Source organism: Eulemur rufifrons, chromosome 5 (genome assembly GCF_041146395.1).
Source record: "Eulemur rufifrons isolate Redbay chromosome 5, OSU_ERuf_1, whole genome shotgun sequence".
Classification (NCBI taxonomy): Eukaryota; Metazoa; Chordata; class Mammalia; order Primates; family Lemuridae; genus Eulemur; species Eulemur rufifrons.
The window spans coordinates 5,813,407-5,834,939 of NC_090987.1; the positions used below are offsets into that span (position 1 = coordinate 5,813,407).

The following is a 21,533-nucleotide window of genomic DNA, read 5'->3' on the forward strand; positions in this document are numbered from 1 at the left end:
TGTCTTATTCGCTCTTGGAGCCTTGCCTGACTACCATGTACAATGTCTGGCTACACTGAGATCATCATGCTGGAGAAGCCACATGCGAGTGCTTCCATCGACTGACCCAGCTAAACTGATTCCTCAGCCATCCTTGCCTAGGCATGCATGCACGAAGGCTGCATGCGTGCACGAAGGCTGCATGCGTGCACAAAGGCTGCATGTGTGCATGAAGGCTGCATGCGTGCATGAAGGCTTCAGAACGTGCATGAAGCTATCCTGGGACCCTCCAGGCTAGTCCATCTGTCAGCCAAATACAACTGAGCCATCTTTGCCAACCCCACACGGAACAGAAGAATCACCCAGCTGATCCCTACCTAAATTTTAGACCTACAAAATCATGAGATATAGTAATATGGTTTTTGTCTTAAGTCAGCAATTTAAAGTTTTAGGAGATTTTGTTAGGTAACACTAGATGACTACAATATTTTGTTGGAAGACAGCTTCTGATTATGGCTTCCACACCCTCAGCATCAAATGTGGCCTCGGGGGTCTTTGCTGAGCTCCAAAAGCCACGGTGCTTGTTTCTTTGTTGGAAAACAAGGAGACAGCCCCAGCCACAGTCCTGTACCTGCAGACACCCCCAGCTCTTGGTCTCATAGACCCCATCTGTCTTCCCCAGGAAGGCCCACATTCTTCTCTTACTCTCAGAACAATTGTTATTTCCCCTAATGTGCCTCATAAAACAAAGTTAGCTCTTCTCTAGTACAAGGAAATCCAGAACTCAAGGGCTTTAAGACCACCTCTCTAGCTTAAAAAAATTGAAGGAAAAAATTTCTCATGTATCCATAGTGGGAAAAATGCTACCACCAATAATCAACCAACCTCTCACCTCCATAAAACAAAGCATCTTATTCCATGGTGCTGGAGTTGAGGCAGGGAAGAGGTGTTTAAATTTTACCATTAAAAATAATTATTGGTTGCTTATTACATGGTAGCCAGAGAATGCGGGTTTTATATTTTGTAATTTTTAGAAACTACTGAGATATTCTTAATGTCCTAAAATATGATCAGTTCTTTAAAGCTTCCAAATATTTTATACACATATATGTGAATATGTTTTAAAATATCTGTTAATTATATTATTCAATTCTAACAATAATAAACACTTGCATAGTATTTACTCTGGGTCAGGCACTGTTCCAAAAAATTCAGATAAATTAACTCTTAAATGAGGTAAGAGGTCTTTGAGGCCGGTGCTATTAATATTATTAGTCCCACAATAAAGTTAGTCAGTAAAAGAGAGACAAGAAGCTAAATCACCTGGCCAGTATGAGGCAGGGCAAGGGTTTGAACTTGGCAGTGTCATTTATATTCTAAAGGCCCGGTGGTTTAAGTAGACTGTTTCTCAAGCCACCTCATGTTACTACAAAAAAGTTATAGCATATCTAATCAAAAACTGTGACATAACCACAGTTAACCCTTAAAAAATACTTAATATTTTATAAATATTTCTCTGCTCTCTGCTACTTCTACTTATTCCATTTCTGCTTACTTTATAGAAGGTATTTGAAAACATCTTGTATATTCCTTTATATTGGCGCTTTCCTTATATTTTTTCCTTCTTTCTTGCCTTTTTATTCTAAATATTTAGGAGTCAAAAAATGATGAGAAAGCCTTCATTATTATACAGTGACTCGAATGAGCTGGTTTGGTTTGCCTTTTTAATCTGTGTTCTCTTTATATCCTAGCCCAGTTTCTGGGAGGTTCAAGGAACTGATGACTCACTTAGGTTCACTGAGTCATCAGGAGAGAGTGCCTGAGGGCCAGAGGCTAGACTGGGATTTAAGACATCTGGAATCTCACCTTGGCCGGCTCACTGGCTGTCTACATAGGGCCACATTTTGACTATGGCTCATAGGTAATCATTTAATTTCACGCTCTTTCTCTCTTTCCCCCTCTAAAATAGTAGTAAAAGTCCTTTATCCCTCTACCTCTCCACCAGGATATTGCAAAGATTAATTATTATTAAAAAACACAGTGAAATTATCAATCTCTTCAGTGATAAGTTTGCTGCATAAATATAAGAAACTATTCTCATGGTTTCCTTCGTCTTTATAGGTTTGCCTGTAGGGTAAGTAAGCACTTGCTCAGTGAAGGGGACATTTTGAAATTCCTTCCAGAGAAGTCTGGCATTCATTTAAAAGTGGCCCAGAGGCTGAGGAACCCTGGAGTTGTCCCAGCTGGCTCTTACTCTGCCAGGTAAATATTTGCAAGGACTAACACACTGAGTTTTAGACTGGTTATTCACAGATTTGCAGTGTTCTTCAGTTTCTTTTGTGTTGTATTTGCAGAACCCTGTGATTTCGTACGTCCCACTTCTTATCTGCGTATGTGTTCTGGAAGACTGCGGGAGACTAGAGCTGGGTGGCACAACCTACCTGTTAAGAAAGTACATTTCACGTCTACGTAGTAAGATGTTTAGAGGCAGATGCTCTCAGATTGGGAGGTGGCTTGATGCCTTGTTCCTTCTTTCCTTCCACGCTGACATCTGTAGCATGTTTAGTTTGTGTGCTGAGGTGTGATGATTCATGGTCGCCACGTGGTTGCCACACTCCTAGACAGCAAGTCTTTACACGGCCTCGTACACGTGCAGCAGCAGAGGGACTGCCACGATGGCAGGAGAAAGCTCTCCTCCCATGCCTGTCTCCGCTTATACAGGAACAAAAGTCTTTCCCACAAGTCTCTCAACCTCACACCTATCTGGGCAGAACCAAGTCTCGTGGCCTCTCTGGCCTGCAAGGGTGGCTGGAAAAGTGAGCATCTTGCTTTTTCAGCATCTACCATAAGAAGTGGGCAAGGGAAGAGGGGATGAATAATGCCTAACCAAAGTGTCTGTCACAACTAACAAATTCTTTTTCTTTTTCCCCCTTCTGCTCCACGGAACTCATTGCCTGCCAGCAGTCGTAGGAACGGACTCCGGCAAACTCACCATCAGGAAAGTGACGCATCTAGGATGGAAGAATGGAGTTCTGAACTTTGTCACGCTGTTTTTGAAAGGTGGTCGGCTCTTGTGCTTGAGTGGATGCAACAGGTCTATTTAAATTGCTTTGAAGTTTACCCAGAAAAGTCCCACAAAACTGTGCAACCTGAGGAAGTGAGGTAGAAAGAAAGGGCACTGGCATCACTTTGCTTCTTACAACCGCCTAGTGCAGGAGGTGGGGGGCCGTTCATACTAATGATTTTAATGATGAGGGATGCACAATTAAAGGGGTAATAGTTCTAATTCTAGGAATCAGATGTGAACAGGTCCCTTTCTAGGCTCTGAATGCTGAAAGGTGCTTGGACTGTAAGTTTTCTGTTTAAAACACAGTCAGTATAGGTTCGTTGGTAGCTGGAATGCATCATCTGAAATACTTGGATTCCCCCTTTTAAATCATTGTTTCTCTGATTTTCCTTGCATTTACACTGAAATTTGTATTTTGTTTGCTCTAAATAGTTGGAGAATGGCATGAGATGACACTGTAAACAGGCGATATACAATACAATCAATTCTGTGTCCTAATTCCAGAATAGTTTCTTTGATAGGAAGATAGGTAGCGTTCTGGAATCATTATCACGGCCATTTGTTTGTTTTTAATGGATTCAGTAAAATAGTGTATTCAATAGCTTACCTTTGAAGAGAAGTTTGATGAGGTTTGACTGTCACCAAAATGACAGGACCCCCAACTGTCTTCCTCCTAGTGTGGCAGGCTTGTCGTGGTGAAGCAGGAAGTCAACAAGCGCATCTCTCTGAAGCTCTCCTTCATCTGAAAATAATGGAAACAACTTGATATGAATAAAACCCTAAGAATCTTGGGAAATTTTGATGCTTCTTGACCTGCACTCTCTAGTTGGGATTGATTTAGCTGAAAGCTAACAGAAACTTTGACACTGCTTAAACAGGCTCATTAGCCACACTGTAGAAAGTACGGGGGTGGTTATTTCAGAGTCTGATGCCACTGCTCCAGGGCCAGGCTCATTTTACCTTTCAGCTTCACCTGCCTTCATGTGTAACTGCCGAACGTCTGAGAATGATGTTAGCAATCCAGGAGCAGAGGAGAAAACAAATGAAGGAGGATGGATAAGTGGCTCTATCAGGACTTGCAGCCCATTTCCAAAAACCCCAATAAATGTATATCTTGCCTGAACCATGTCTCACAGCCACCTTAAGCTGCAAGAGAGTCTGGTGACTTGTAGTTCTTTTAGCTGGGCACATTGCCATTCCTGTAAACAAATTTTCTTAATGAAGATGACATAGAGAAGTGATGTCACCTAAACAAACAACTAGCAGTGTACACCACACCCATTACAGTCAGACAAATTATGGTATCTATGACTTCATTTGTTAGTCATCACTTTGAACATCTATTGCCACAGTAAACGTAAGTAAAAATGATTAGATGTTAAAAACTGACCTACCATTTTTTTCTTTTTCCAATAAGCAATAGTAGCCTTCTTATTCGTGTTTTTCTTTGAACAGAAGTTTGCGCTATTGTTTTATGTGCACAATTTTACATATATTTCCACTTTTTGTAAGTGAAGATTTGTGTCTTAGTCCATTTGGGCTGCTGTAACAAAATGCCATAAAGTGGGTGACTTACAAACAATAGAAATTTCTCAGGGTTCTGGAGACTGGGAAGTCCAAGATCAAGGCACCAGCAAATTTGGTATCCGGTGAAGGCCCACTTCGTGGTTCATAGATGACACCTTTTCCAGGGGCCAGCGAGTTCTCTGAGGCCTCTTTTATAAGGGCAGTAATCTCATTCATGAGGGCATCACTTTCCAAAGGCCTTCACCTTAGGAAGTATACTAAGATGATGACCTTGGGGGTTAGGATTTCAACTTTCAAATTTTGGAGGGACATAAGCATTCAGTCTATTGCACTTCATTTGGATGATAAATGAGCTTGAGAGAAACAGAATTCATTAGATTGTCAAGGAGGTCAGGGAATCTTGAAACTGCTGTTTGAGTATCTTGGCTTTTCTCTGTAGAACTAGAGCCCCTCAGCTCTGACTAGACCTGGAGACCAAGCTCAAGGCTCAGGAGCAGCTTCTGAGTCATCAAGTGGCCCATTTTGGACTGTGCCTGATCCAGCTGTCTGGCTGAGTCTGTAGGAATACTCTTGCTTATGTCGTAGGCAACAAGTCAATGGTGTACTTAAACAAAGCTGGAGAAGTTCTGCATGTACTGCCTGGTCGCATCATCGCTTGAGCTTCTTATCCCTGGAACTTAAAATGAAACAGGCAAACCAAACTGACGGACTCATAGTGGATGCAGGTTGTTGCAACCATGTTACTAGTTTGGCCATTCCCCCCCCACCCCAAATCTTTTATTCTTTTTACCTATTTAGGTTTTGTCTTAGAAATCTTTTCAGAAATTTTAAGTTGGAAAGATTTTTACAAGTCACCTTTTCTAGCTCCCCACCTGTAGAAATCCCAGAGGACCACATCCAGGTTCTTTGTTATACAGACACCTAAAGGTGAGACACTCAATATCTCACAAACCAGCTGTTTTAAGTAATATGTATAAAAGCTGTTTCTTGTATTAAGCTGGTATCTTCCATTAGATCTCATAGTCTCCTACCCACAGTGAAGCTCTAAAATCTTATTTAACAAAGTGACCAAAAAGACTAATGCCCTGACTGGGTATTACATCGCCTAGGTCTTCTCTTTTGCACAAGCTTTGTTGATTCAGAATTAAGTGATAGTTAAAGAGTCTCTACTGAGAAATTTGGAGGGGAAGTATATATGAAGCACAGCAACAGTTCTGTGTAAAAGCTGAAAAGACTGACGGGGTGTGAAAGAGAAAGAAACTAAACAGTGTCATGTGCCATTCTGTCATCTTTACAATTAAAATGTCCTTGTAAAGGACGTATATCCTTGTAAGGACCCTTGAACACATTCCTCTCCGTTTCCAGCAAAAACTGCAAAACAGGCTTATCTTCGCTCTCTTTCTTCTTTCTCAGGCTTATAACAGTAAGAGTTTCAAGGAAAAGTTACAACTTGATTTGGGATGAGAGAAGACATGAGATAAGGCTTGAATTAACCTTGAAGAATGAGTATTTGAGTGTTTGGTGGGGGGGATGGGAGAGATTGAATAAAGGCAGACAAATGCAATAATTTTCATTCAGTCTATATGAGCGGCTCAGTCATGATTACTCAAGTCACTGTTGTATGAAGTTAATATGCAGGCTGGTATAATTAAGTTCTAATGTCCCTGGATGCCACCCTATTAGACCCTTGGTACAAAGTTAGAGATCAGCAAAACCACCTCATACACAGATCTGTGCCTTCTCGGACTTTCTTGGTGTGAGGAAATCCATAGCTCATGATCAAAAAAAAGTTGAGTCTTCCTTTTCAATTTAAGATTTATCCTATCTGCAAGCCAAAGTTACCAAGGATAGGATTTGACAGCCCAAAATTATCTCTAGGTAAGGCATTGGCCCTGTTCACAAACCCATTAAAATAATCCCTGCTCTAGCCAGCCTCTCTTTGGCTTTTACAATCTGAGGGAGCCTTTCCCAGGAGGACTCTCCTAAGACTCTTGCAGAAGTGTTGGTGAAACTGCCTGCTATTATGTCGGGAAAAATGCAGCCTGGTGCAAAAGTAGTAACGTGGTTGTGCTCCAAGATAGCTGCTCCTTCAGATGCTCACTGCTATTGGTTCTTTGCCAGTGTCAGGCCTGGGGCACTCACAAGTCTATGGATTTGACTTCTATAATCAAATCTTAACTTGCAAAAGGCACTTTATGCCCTCACATCTTTCTACTAGGACCGAATTATGTAATGTCATAAACCATAAACAAACACATGACCTGGGAGACAAAGACCACATGCAACTGTGAAATCACACAGATGAAGGCCTGTGGAAAATTCTGGGGTTGAGGGGAGGGGAGTTGGCCCAAGCAGCAAATGCCAAAACAGCTATAAACCTATCAGCAAGACAATTCATGAAAAAAGAGGAGGAAAAACAAAATCAAATTTTGTTAAAAAGACAGTTCAATAGTTACCCTTAAAACTGGAACTTGAAATATAAAAGTTAGAAGAATTAAATGAAAGTTTAAAAAAATCATGAATTTTAAATGAAGCTAAAGATTTGAAAGAAAAAAATTATAGACTGAAGGCCAAAACAGCAGATAAGAAAAAGCTAAATTCAACTGAAATAAAGGTTAATCTATTTTTGATCCAGAAATTTGAGCAGAAGTAAAACGTGTAAAGCAAAAAAAAAAAAAAAAAAAAAAAGTTAGGAATTTAAAGGTGGGGGGAAAGGTAGGGAGTAAAGGAAACTGGCGATGGTGAGCACAATGAAAACTCATGGAAGTTCCGAGTTTGGTTTTCAGCGAATTATCTGTCATCACAGCAGCAGGTCTGCTCTCATGCTCATGGTCACCCACACTCGTTAGTATATTAGCATCACTGGCTGACTCCTAATTTGCTTGACTAATCTTCCATTAGTGACATGATTCTACTTTTCCCTTTTTACTAAAATTTACTGGCTCCCACCCTCCAGCCTCTGCCCCGTTCATGGGCACCCAAAAATTATCTAGTTAACCCCATACTAATTAAAATCAGACACTGCACCCAGGGTATTAAATAGACTACAAGGCAGATCTTGTGAATGAAATTTTTATTTACACACTGTATCTAGAAGCAGATACATAAATTCTTCTACAATTAATTTCCAAAAATGTGCAAGAAATTACTATAATTTGTTTACAAACCAAAACACATTAAAATCAATGGACTTTGGATAATTCGTTCTGTGGTGTTCTCAGTACAAATGATACACACCTGATTTGAAACATACAGAAAAAGTGTAAACTACAGCAATCTGAATTGCAAGTATTAATTTCATGGCACTCCAACAACTATGAAATTTCTTTAACCCAACATGTATACTCATTACAAAATTCTATAAGAATTTTTCATCATCTCTGGATGTAGAGTTTGGATCACTTTTCAGAAATAGCAACTACGCATTTTGCCATGTTATGGTTGATTAATAAAAAGGATGTTTATAAAAAACCTTCTTTACAGGATTAAAAAAGTATTAAAACAAACCCAATTTGTGATTACTAGCGTACCAACACTTTTAGAATTTTAAAGTTATTTATGGAACTGGCTATTGTTCCTTATTAGCGTATTCAACAAAACTGTCTATTGCTGGTAGTGTGATTTCATTTTCAATTTAAGACTTCACATTGATGAAAAGCAATTCAAATTTAAATGAAATATATTATTTTGAATCATTCATGAAGCAATTGCTCTCATATACGATGTGAAATGTACAGAAATTAAAATTGGCATTTCCGAAAGCACTGTTTACAAAGATATTTAGCACTGGCAGAGACATTGCATAAACCTATGTAAGATTTTAGTAATTTTTATCCTGTTTAAATAATACTGGCTCAGAAATTATAATGTATACTTTACGTTTTATTTCCTATATGCCAATTATTTATAGTCTTTTGGCACGTGATTTTCTTCAACAGCAAGATGGTTGCCCTGTGTAGCTGGTTTCCTTAAAACCTATTTTTAGTTCTATGATCATTTCCTGTGATATAATATTTTGACCTTCTAAATTTTCAGATTATTGCACCAAGTAGAAAGAGTTTTCCTTAGAAAGAGAAAGAGTGAGATATTTCAAGTACTTTCATAGCTTTCTCGTTGTTCATAAACTGCATAATAGTGTCCTAGGAAGCCTAAAAATAGTTTCTGGCCTCCATGTTTTGTGATGAAATATTTGATAAAAAAACAATTCTGATTCACTTATTATGGCAAATGGATGCAGCTTTCCTGTTTTCTTTTTCTTGCCTTGAGCTCCGATTTTTAGAAGCACATATTTAAAATCACTTACAAGTTGTGTCCCTATCATCTGTAAGTTACTTTTCAATAGGATCAAAAAATTTAACCAAATTGTATCTAGACCAAACTACAGGATGAAGAGTTCTCTTTTATCCCCCTTTCCACTTTTAACGAGACTGTTTTAGTTTCATATAAAGCCGATCTTTCACATTATGTTGTGCTACCTATGCCAAATGGATACCTTTCTACACAAAAGAAGAAATTTTGCAATACATCTTTCTGCTGGTAAATTTAATTTTTTGGCAATATACTTTTCTGCTTGTAAATTCAGTTTTTTGGCAAATATTTTCATTTTTATCATTACACTATCAGAATCTAACGATTTCAAGTTAGATAAGAACAGGGCATATCCCACTTTAAAGGATTATATATAAGGAATATATAAAAGCACATCAAAAATTGGTTTTCTGAATTAGAACAGTATCAAGACTTGCCCTCCATTAAAACACAAAACACAATTTTAAAACATTTAGATGAAAATCAGAATAATCTTGACACTAAATGGGTGGATCTTAACCACATGGCATCAAGAGAAAATGCGGGGAACAGGTTATGTCCACATAAGACAGGTCAGGGCAGTCCAAAGACCTCTGTGCACCATGATCTCACGAAGAGGACATGTAAATGCTCCACTTCAACATTTATTATTAATACACAGTGACTCTGTGACAATACCTGCCATCTAATATAGATGCACAGGGACTTTTAACTCACCCTAGATATATTTTAAGTTGTTTAAAAATAAATAGTTTTGCAAAAAAATAGTTTAAATGTCTTGCATTAATTTGATAACAAGCTTACAACTCTGTAATAGTTCTTAATCCAAATAGCTTATAGTGAATACTTAAATTATATTATTACAGTATACTCCATATTCCATCTTATTAGGTGAAAACATCTCAGAAAATGAAAAAGGAGTCTTTGTAACAAGGTACAATCAACATTCCACCAAAATTAAGTACCTTTCCCCCTTTAAGTTAAAATATCATAACACCATGATATCATGGCACTGTGCCTTTTCTTGGTAATATCTCAGTTCTGACCCTAAAAAACAAATAGAGAAAAAAGTGAGATACAGACATGTCTGAATGACAAAGGAGTAAGTCTGCCCTAAGACCTTTACCCTAGTGTTTAAAGTGGGTAAGAGACAGGAAAAATTTAAATGACAAAGGAAGAAACACCTCAAATTACATGTTTCATCTGAGATGGAACCATTTTCTTTAAAGTTGTGTAGCTGGAAACATCTTCTGGACAGGGCAATCCCCAAATACGACATAAGTTGCAGAATTGTGAAATGAATAAACACTACACATTTCAAAATAACTAAAAATATTTGGGCATAACATCCTCCCCCCACAACTAACTCAGAGATAAAATAGTGATGCCAAATTACTTAAGACTTAGCTAAATTAAAAAAGAAACAAAAAAATATACTTGTAAATGGCAGTATATATGGTAGGCAATAAGACTTCCATATTTCTGATAACAGTTTTAATATTTTTTTCACCCTGTGAGAAAAACTGCTCCACAATTTCCACAGTGTTTTAACTAAAGTCATTGAGAGTTGTTTAAAGTGAGGGGAAGGAGTGGTCAAACCCAGTACATTTAATCGTGACCATGTAAAAGAAAAATATAAATCTAACTTTAAAACAATGATTCCTTTCTAGTCAAATCAATTTAAAACTTTATATAAACTTCAATGTTGCAAGAGAATCCAGTCCATTTATGAAAATTAGTTGTATAATCAAGTTCACCCAAGAAAATGTTTACTATACTAAATAAGTCACAGATAAAACATTTTAGCAAAGGAAAGTATAAAGAAGACAAAAAAATGCTATCACAGGAAACTACGATCATCTAATATTTCTTTAATAATAGTTCTAGTTCCATAGGTCTTTATATGTTATGCCAATTTGTACCCGAGTTTAATGACAGAAAAGGCAACAATTTCTAAATCGGTGGTATACATTTCTTTACAATTTTAAAATGTAAGGCCATTTATTAAAATAGACAAACCAAAAGATGAAAATGAAGGCAACAGAAAAATTCAACTTTTCACAACCAAAAAAATGAGCACAACCTTAGAAATAATTTAGAAAAGAGCATTGTAAAAGATATGTTGCAGATCTGCATTTTATTATCCAAGATTATGTCAATTCACAATTCTAAATAAATCTGTTTAAAGTAGGAATTTAAAAAAATCATTTTCAGTGTATACGTAAATTCTGTTTTATCACATAGGTATGTTTACTCAACACTATCTTTTGAAAATGGGCCATTTAAAAAGACATAGCAATTTTCACTCTAAGTTTCATTCAACTTTACTTAGGGTTTAATACACATGAAATGTGCTTTTAATGCATAAAAATCACAGTGGATAGCAGCAAAGGACTGGGGGGGGAGGGGGCGTTAAGGAGAATTTGATAATTCACATTGTGATTCTGCACATTGATGAAAGATAATTCACACTTCTAAAACCTCAAGACTTCCCTTTTTAAAGAACCAAAATAAACCCAAGACACCTTGCTGACACTTCCCCGCCCCTAAACAAATTAATGATTCTTTTACACATAAAACTGAAAGAGTTATGGCAGCAAAAGATTTTGATGGCAATGAAAGTTTGTAAACTGTATTTCAATCTCTTTTTCTTATTCCCAAAGTGCAAGATGCAGGGTTCTCAATCTTTCAGTAGTGCTTCTCCTGTAAATAATCCTTCATTTTGTTTGGCAAAGGCAGTTTCTGAATTAAGTCTATTCTGGTATACTGACGTATAACAAAACGACACAGGTACTGCAAAGAACGCACCTGCATGAACCGGGACACTGGGTTGGTCAGTCTGACAGGGTAAGTTGCAGATCCAGGCAGCCGAGACCTTGAATAACAAAAAGCTCCATTTTCAGAGTCCCTGATTGAATGTTCAATTAGGTCGACTATGGATGTATGCCCTTCCACATCTGGTTGTTCATAAAAGCTAAACCTACCATTTGAGTGCTCGATTCTAGTGTGAAGTGTTTTACCATGGGAGCGAAAGCTCAAGCTTAAAAGATAACGGTCATCAGAACTGTCCCGAACAAGAAAAGAACCATCTGGCACATTTGCTAGCTTCCCCTCAGCCTCCCAGCGTGTGATTGGTCCCCAGTACCATCCTTGTTTTGCAAGTTTTTTCAGCTCCTCTGTAAGGCTTGTCACAACCATGGGACCACTACTTTGCACTGAGTCATAAACTCTTGCAACCCCAGGAGCGGAGTTAGGATCAAAATTCAAATGACAGCGCATACTTTCAGCCACGTGGACGTCTGTGCCAGTGAGTCCACCGAAGTTCCTTTGGATTTGATTATTCTGCATTGGAGGTAGCAATGGTGAGAGTGGAGGAACATCATCGTGACCCGCTCTGGGGCTCTGCAACATGACTCCTGTGGTGGCAATCAACAAGCCATTCACCGGCTGCTCCACAAAGATCTCTGGGGCCACAACTAGGTCCTGGTCTACCTGATTCTCATCTTCAGGGAAAGAGCGCCCTCCCACTTGAGGAGGAACCGCAGAGACTTCCATGGGAGAAGAACTGTCCAGACAATAGCTACGCGATCCTTCCAGAGGATACATCCCCTCATCTAAAGGCACGGTATACTGAATGTAGTCCTGAGGCATAAGTCCAATAACTACAGGCACATGTTCATCCAGGTGGAGATGCAGGTCTCCATTCTGAGAAGCTGAACTCTTCAGTGAATTAGCCTGCTCCTGGCACGCAGTCTCAGACTGAAGGTCGTGAAAATCTTTCCGAACACCATTCAGTGCGGGACTCGGACTAGAAGAGTGAACCAAGGCTTTGACTCTCACCTCCATCTTGATGCACGTCTCCTCAGAGTTTGTAGGTCGAAGAGGCCAGGGTGTGGGACTATAGTGATGACTGCGGAGGGAAGTGGACCTTATCGGCCTCTGAGCTCTCACATCTTTAAAGACTATTGGTGCTGAGGAGGAGGAGAAGGTATCCTCATCGGCAGAGCTCCCAGAGGGCGTGCTGGCCTTACCTTTCGGCTTCTGTTTCGCAGAAAGCCTCCTTTTTAACGTACCCATCAGGCTCTCACTTTTTGATCTGGTTTTGCCACCTTTTTCATCTTCATTGTTGATATCACAGCTGGCCATATCTTTACCGTAGCAGCTACCAAATAAGGAATCATCTTTTCCAAAGTCACTGGCTAGTGATGGTTGTTGTACTACCATGAAATCAGTTTCTTCTTTACTTTTATTCAAGTTAAAAGATTTCCGGAAGGTTTTAAGACTAATTTTCTTCATTATGACTAGTTACCTAATCCAAGGGGATCAACCTCTCTCTGGAATATTATCCCCAAACATCTGGAGAGGCTGCGATGCTGCATCTACGTATTTTTCCAGCTTCATTTAACTTTTGGAGCCATTTTCTAAAAAGAAAAAAAAGTCGTATTAAAAAATATTTCCAGAGAAGTTTTATTTTACTCAATTTTAATCCTTTAGCTTCTGAACAAGAATGCCCGAGACTTTTCTTAAGAGCGTCAGCTCTGTTAGGACAAGGATTTCTTTCTTTTTCACTCAGCAGAGTAGGTCACTGCCTACTACACAATGAGCATTTGGCAAATATTTGATAATGCTTAAAGAACACGCCCTAGTCTACCTTCCTTTCTTTTTGCATCTGCTTTTTATGTAGAATCCTTACTATATGGGCCAGTGTTCGCGTCCCCCCCAACTGCACTTTACACAGACCCACACACACCTTCAGCGCTCACTCTGCTCCCGCTCTGCCCTTCCACAGTCTGTGTCCCAGCAAGACCCTCCATAAAGGCGGCTCTCCATGGAAATGGGAGAATAACAACTCTAGTCAATTCCTTAACAGCTTATAAACATTTTAAAATACTTAAACATCTGTAAAAATAAATAAAAAGAACACCATAATCTGTGATAAACTGTCTAGAAATGTGTAGGTGAGTTCTTTGAGACTAGGGCTCATTCACCTTCACATTCCCAGTACTGAGCACACAGTATGGAGAAGACAAATGCTTACAGGATGAAAGATTATGAAGCATATTTCCAGAATTATTATTTCTTACTCTTCTTTTTTGTAATTTCCCATGGCAAATTTTTACTTCTGTATCCAGAAATATATTTCCTAAACTTTTTTGGTACGTTGTTCCATCATCAGAATGATAGGATTTCAATTCTCTAAAGACTTCTGAAAGTCATTTCATATGAAAAAATCTCGGTTCCCTAAGTCACCTTAAATGATCACTGTATACTGCTTTACAAAGACATTCTGTTTAAACTCTGCATAATGGTTTATTTCCTCTATGGCCATGTTCTGCCTTTTCTGCAACCATCAGATTATAATGCCATAACAAGATGATTAGCTTGACTAATAAACGCCAATAAAACCGAGAGCAAGATTCTGACCTCCCGACCCAGCAGTTTAGCACCACCCAGTTTCCTGATGAAAGACTACAGCTCCAACTCTGATCATGTTCATTAATTCACTCTGCATTTACTGTCCCTACTATGTGACCAGCCCTGTATGATGATATGCAGATTAATAAATTACTTATGGTTTCCTAATCCAGTAGGAGAGACAGAAATATGAATGGATAAATTGTAATATAAGAAGAGAGAAAAATGCAACAAATGCCTACGTTTAGTTACAGATAGGATTTGGTTGGTGAGTAGATGGAATCTGCGTGAGATCATTCTTACTAAAAACCACTCAGACAACCTAGCAGAGGATCAGCAATATCACATCTATAAAAGAAACGATTTTTAAAAGTCTACTGTCATGTACTGTTTTTGAACAAGTTGTAAAAAATAAAATACTTAAAATATTTGCAACACCAGTTCCTTTAAATATTAAACTGAGTTGTATATTAGATGAACTCACTAAATACCACATTTTCTACTCAAGCATAATGTGTGTAACTGCCTTGATAGCAGAGTCAGTAACTGATTCCAAGGTATTAGGTATTCACATTTAAATTAGCCCCACTAAATTTGGGGTTCTAATGGTTCTGCTTCCCACTACTACATCCATAGCTCAGAAAACAAGAGACTGGCAACCACAATAAAATATTTGGGAATTACCTACTTAAAAATTATTCCTTTTTCAACTACTGATCCATATTTACAAACTATTCATCAATACTAATATTAAAGAAATAAAATTCAATCACAGACATTAGAAACTATAAAAAGTTCTATTAGGCCATATGGTCTTTTATCTCTCCCCTTCATTTTCTAGGCAAAGATTACTCTGAAATTTTTAAGAGTATCTGTTTTTCTGTTTGCACATTCAAAAATATATGCCATCTTTTTATAGGATTACCATCTGTCTCATGCCTCAGTAAATGTTCTGAATTAGTTTTACTGCTTTTTAATTGTAAAACTTTAAGTTTACACATACATTTGAAAGTGTGTATAAAGGTTTTAAGGGGAAAAGTTTTAGACATTTAAAGAATACTTTATCCATATGGGCAGAAAATAACATCTTCAAATAATTTTAGCCTTTTTTAAGTAAGGACTTGAGGTAGTCATGCCTGTCAGTCATCACAACACCCAATGAAAAAACTAAAAAGACCAAACAACTACTTAACCTTCAGCAAACAAAACAGCTTTATTATCCCCATTTTACAAATGAAGAAATTGAGTCTCAGAGAGATAAGAATTTCCCCAAGGATGTTAAATAATTTGCTAATAGGAAACAGCAGATCCAGAATTTGAACTCTATTTTTGCAAACAATAAAAATCAATGAAAGAAGTGGCATCACTTTACATTAGAGAAGCCAGCTGGACTCTCATGTTTGCTTTGCATTTGAATCCGTTACAGTACAGCAGCCCCCATCCCTTATCCACAGGGGATACATTCCAAGACCCCCAGAAAGGCAGACAGCACTGAACCCTAGGTATAGTATACTGTTTTTTCCTATACATACATACCTACGGTAAAGTTTAATTTATAAATTAGGCACAGCAAGAGATTAACAATAACTAATAATAAAATGAAACAACTATACAATATGCTGGAATAAAAGTTATGCAAATATGGTGTCTCTCTCTCTCTCTCTCAAAAATATCTATTGTATTGTACTCACCTGTTTTCAGACCATGCTGACCGTGGGTAACTGAAACTGTGGACAGGGGAACTACTGTATGTTGTTTTAGTTAAAGTGAAGGAGAAAATCCAACCTCCTACATAGTTGAAAAAGGGAAGAATATATTTTATTGAATAACCTTTTCATATAATTATGGGTATTTTTCTTTGACACTATACCAAAACTGAATGAGTGATAGCTTCTTAAAAGTTAAATTGTATTAGCCAGGTGTGGTGGTGAATGGCTCTAATTCCAGCTACTTGGGAAGCTGAGGTGAGAGGATAACTTGAGGCTGGGAGTTCAAGACCAGTCTGGGCAACATAACAAGACCCACCTCAAAAAATCAAAAGTTAAATTGTACTGTGAAATCTGAAACTATATCAAGAATTTTTTTTTACTCCATAACATTGAAATCCATTGGCCTATCTTGCATTTTGAATGAATCTTTTATCCATGCATGATTCTTCAACCTCATGTATTCATTATATCATTATATAACATCAAAAAATCATGTTTGTGAATATCACCACTGATCTCATTAGAAAAGCATTTTAAGCACTGAGAAGTAGTTAAACCAATAATGGTAGATACAAGTTTTTCACAATTGCAATTTTTGCTTGAAACTTTGAATTTTATCTTTGGCAACAATATTACCAATTGTTTTAATTGAACTGGCAGGCTCATTTTGATCACTTATGAGGAAATATCTACTAAACCCAAGATGAATAACCATAGTGTATGTCTGGTTAATTGTTCTTTTAAGTAAAAGTGGTATTTCACAAAGAAAGTAGCTAGACAGCTAGCACAGCCAGCAATTCAAACAGTCACAAGCGCTTCCCCTGGAGACATCCTTCCTTCTTCAGTATGTACTGGAAAGTGCTCTTTAAATATTTCCATTTCATGATAAGGGTTTTAAAAAGATGTAGACTCAGGGTAAAGATTTAATAAAAGTAATACTTTTTACACCTTCAACAATGGCATTCTTAAAGTATAACTGGAATTTTCTTTTTTAACAAAGTGCTTGACAGTAAAGAACATATGACTACTATTATACTACTACTAGTATCATTTGGTGCCACTGCCTTGACTCATGGTAAGGCATCAATTTTATTCACCATTGCGCTTTTTGCACTATCAGTGAAAATGGCAACTAACGCTTCAGCATTATTATGAAAGAGGATCCACAGACTACATTTTGATAACCAAAGGCTTAAATCATTTGTGAAGATAGTTTAAAAAAACAAAGAGAAAGACTTTAAGGTAAAGCAAAGTATCCACATAAAAAGTTAACAAGATGAGTTTACATTGCTGTAAATCTCTCTGCACCACAGTTGCACTGTCAATTTCTGAGCATGCCATAGTTCATGCCCTTCCATTTCAGTTCCTTAGATTCTACTCCACTGATCCTGCATCTGTGAGTACACATTCCCTTGGTAAAAAAGCAAAAATTAGGAACAGATACTAAAACCTTTCCAAAAAGGGAGAATAGAAAAAATGAGGGAAGGAACAGAACATATGATAAAGACAAAAAGAATGGCAACAGCAAATATAACTGGGATAAACTCAATTATTAGAAGGAAAAGATTTTAAGGTCTGGTTAAAAAAAAAAAAACCAAAAAAACTCAATCATATGTTATACAGAAAGAACACAGTAAAACAAATTGTCTCAAAAAATCTCAAAATACCATAAAATCTCTTTTAGCCAACTCTTTCCAACTATTCTGTTCTTCACCACCTCTGTGATGTTCCTATTCCATCAGTTAGTCGTATTCAGTGTCTTCTACTTGAGGGGAGGAATATTGTCCGTATTGGTCACTGTTACGTTCCCAGCACCTAAAATGGTTCCTGGGCATGGATGATGCCCGGATCTAAACTCTTTTGAATTTAAACTCATTACGTGATTTAAAATATAAACAAATAAATATATTTTTAAAAAATTATTTCTATAAAAATAGAGCCAATAGATCTGTAAATACTAAATAAATGCAGATAGCTAAAAAAAATTGCCTGTGGAATGAGGTACAGGCAAAACCACTAAAAGACTAGGGAAACATTATTTTTAAAAATTAGGCCTTTATACAAAGATTGCTTAGCAAATGCAATTAACTTCTAATTCTACTTAAAGGAAATGCTAAACTGGAGATTCTAGATGATGTATTATGTAAGAACATAGATTATATAATTCAGACTGATACTGTGTTAACTCAATGGATATTTAAAGAAAAGACATTGGTCCTCCATTTAGAAATTAATAAAAAAAAATGTACTGCTTTAAAATAAAATGTTTTAAAGTACATGAATCCCCAGTGTACTGAAGTTTTTCAATTAACCAACAAATAACCAATCCCGAATGATTGGGGGGGGGCGGAAATCCTCTAACTGAAAAGAATGGGCAAATGCATAGGCTAGCAACAAGGAAGCTAAAGTAACAATAATATGAGACAGAATTACATTCAAAGAAAACTGGTCAAAATAACAAGGGGCACATTACAAAAGATATATTCCACAATGAAGATAAAGATCTGCCAAAAATCTTTACACACAAAATGGAACAGCATTATGACGTCTCTTCTGGCCCAAGAAAATGAAGTAAACAAAAATGAAGACTATAGCAGATTTAATTTACATAATTATGTTATTTATTAGATATATGAGATTCTGCATCCTAAAAACTGAGAACACATCTCCTTTTCAAGAACCTATGGGACAGTTAATAAATGTGACAATAAATTAGGCCACAATGAAAACCTTAGTAAATTTTAAAACTCAGAAAGACCTCATTAATTGATCACAAAGCAATAAAACTAAATAGAAAAAAAACAAAAGAAAATTAAATGAATTAAACTAAAATCACTACCCATAAATAATGAGTCAAAGAGAAAATCTCAAAGTGAACAAAAATGATATATTAATACTAACATAAGAAAGATGCTATATATCAAAATCTGTGCAATTCTGCAGTATCTTAAAACTGGGCTCACAGAAAAATTCAAAGCTTTAAACACGCACAAAACTAAACAGTAAGAAATTAAAATAAATAAATCATATAATCAATTCAAGAAGTAATTAGAATGAAAAAAGAAAAAGAAAAAGCAGAAAAAAATAAAGACAGAAGCACAAAGTAATAAATTAGAAAATAAAAAGTAGTAGCATTAAACATTGCAAGAGTTAGCTTTTTGATTAAACAACAGAAAACTGAACTGGTAAACTAGCTGGCATAATTAAGGAAAAAAGTGGAAATGCGTTTATCGAAAATTAGAAATAGAGCAATAACCATAGATTCACAAGAAATCAAAATATATAAAAGTACTTTGAAAATTCTATGAAAATTAATTTTAAACTCAGATGGAATAGATAACTTTCTAGCAAAATACATATTAACAAAATTTGCATCGAGAGAAGTAGGAATCCAAAAGAGACTAACTTGTCAAAAAAAACAGAGAACACGTCAAGGAGCCACTACTGCCCTTTTCCCTTGGGGAGAAAGAAACAAGTTAATAAAGACCTAACAATACTCACTACACCTCTTCAGAGCACAAGAGAAAAAAGAAAGCTCTCAAATTTATTTATTTGTTTGAGACAGAGTCTCACTCTGTTGCCTAGAGTGCCATGTGTCAGCCTAGCTCACTGCAACCTCAAACTCCTGGGCTCAAGTGATCCTCTCCTGCCTCAGCCTCCAGAGTAGCTGGACTACAGGCACCTGCCACTATTTTTTTAGTAGAGATGGGGTGTCCCTCTTGCTCAGGCTGGTCTTGAACTCCTGACCTCAAGCGATCCTCCCACCTTGGCCTCCCAGAGTGCCAGGATTACAGGCGTGAGCCATCACACCTGGCCCCAAATTTATTTCTGAAGTCAAAAGAATATTGATACCAAAATTTGACATGGCACATTAAAAAAAAAAAAATCAAACTAATCTCACTTATGAACACTGAAGTATAAATCTTAAATATCAGCAAACACTGGGAGTAATGGGGAAACAATACAACTAGATAAGGTATCCCAGGATTGCTAACATGGCTCTACTTTGGGAATTTATTAATATAAATTAAATTACCAAAGATCAAAGGGGTAAAATCACATGATCATAGCTGTAAGTCACAAAAAAGATCTGAAAAAATTTAAACATCAATTCCTTAACCCTGCCCCCTCCAAATCCTTTGTAAAATAGGAATACATGGACATTTACCATGATACATACCTAACAAAATGAGAGCTATAATGAATATTGAAGAAATGCTGAAAGCCAGGCACAAAGATATTAATTATTAATACTATTAATCAGCATTATTTTCAACATACTAGCCAACAAATTAGACATGAGCAAGAAATAAGCATAAATACTGAAAAAGAGGAGACAAAATTGACACTATGTACAGATGACATAATTAAATACCTGGAAATACAACAGATACAGCAGAACAACTATAGTTGAGACACTCAACAATAGGGATGTGCCCTGAGAAATGTGATGGTAGCCGATTTTGTCATTGTATGCACATCACAGGGTGCACTTACACAGACCTTGATGGTGCAGCCTACTACTCACCTAGGCTTTATGGTACAGCCTATTGCTCCTGGGCTACAAACCTGTATAGCACATTACTGTACTGAATATTGTAGGCAACTGTAACACAATGGTAAGTATTTATGTATCTAAACATAGAAAAGGTGCAGTAAAATTATCCTATTATAATCTAATATGACCACCATAATATATTCAGCTCATTATTGACCAAGTTGTTGTTATGCACAGCATGACTATATTAGGGTGAAAAAAGTAACTCAGTCAAGTGTCCAATTACAAAAGTTATATGTAAAAATCACCAGTAATTCTATTATTTTAAAAAGTTGATAAAATATACTAAAAGACTAGATTCTATTTATAACAGCTTCATAAAAGGTAAAATAACAAGAAATGTAAAGAACTACATCACTTTAAAACTCCTTGGAGGATCATAATATATCTAAATATACACACACGTTGCTCTTAGAGTAAAACAATTTAATCCTGTCAAAATATTAACTCAAAATCCCAAGAAAACATCAGTAACTTTTTTGAGAAACTTGACAAAAGTTCTTGACAGTGAAGTTAACTTTGTTATATAAAGAATGAAGAGTCAGAAAAATTCTGAAAGACTAAAGGAAGGAGAATGAACTATACAAGATATTAAAACATACTGCAACAGATTAAAACTGAAGAGGGAAAAAAGACAACAGGAGTCAAGAAACAGACCAAGACACATACAGAAAGAGTATGCCATTAAGAGGACATGTTAAACCATTGAAGAGAGGTGCATTATCAAGGAATGATGTTGAGTAGGTCGGATAAACATTTGGGCATGGTGAGGAAAGAAGGCTCTTACTTTATTTCTTATGTCAAAAGAAATCCCAGAAAGATAAGTTAGTAAACATTTATTTTTTAAAAACATAAAAATTGAAGAAAAACCTTTTAAAAAAAATCTTGCATTGCAGAAGGCCTTTTTATCATAAAACCTTGAATCCATAAAGGAAAAGATGGATAAATATGACAATGCAAAATGTATAAA

General features: G+C 36.7%; 1 protein-coding gene across 1 annotated transcript in view; it reads right to left on the bottom strand.

The window, feature by feature from the left end:
* Positions 1-11,067: 11,067 nt before the first annotated feature.
* The window catches only part of SOCS6 (suppressor of cytokine signaling 6), a 33,963-nt gene continuing 23,497 nt past the window's right edge, over positions 11,068-21,533 (bottom strand). The window contains exon 2 of the mRNA XM_069467874.1: positions 11,068-13,302. Coding sequence (XP_069323975.1) covers positions 11,570-13,177 — 1,608 coding nt within the window. The 5' untranslated portion in view covers positions 13,178-13,302 and the 3' untranslated portion in view covers positions 11,068-11,569. The remainder of the gene's footprint in view (positions 13,303-21,533) is intronic.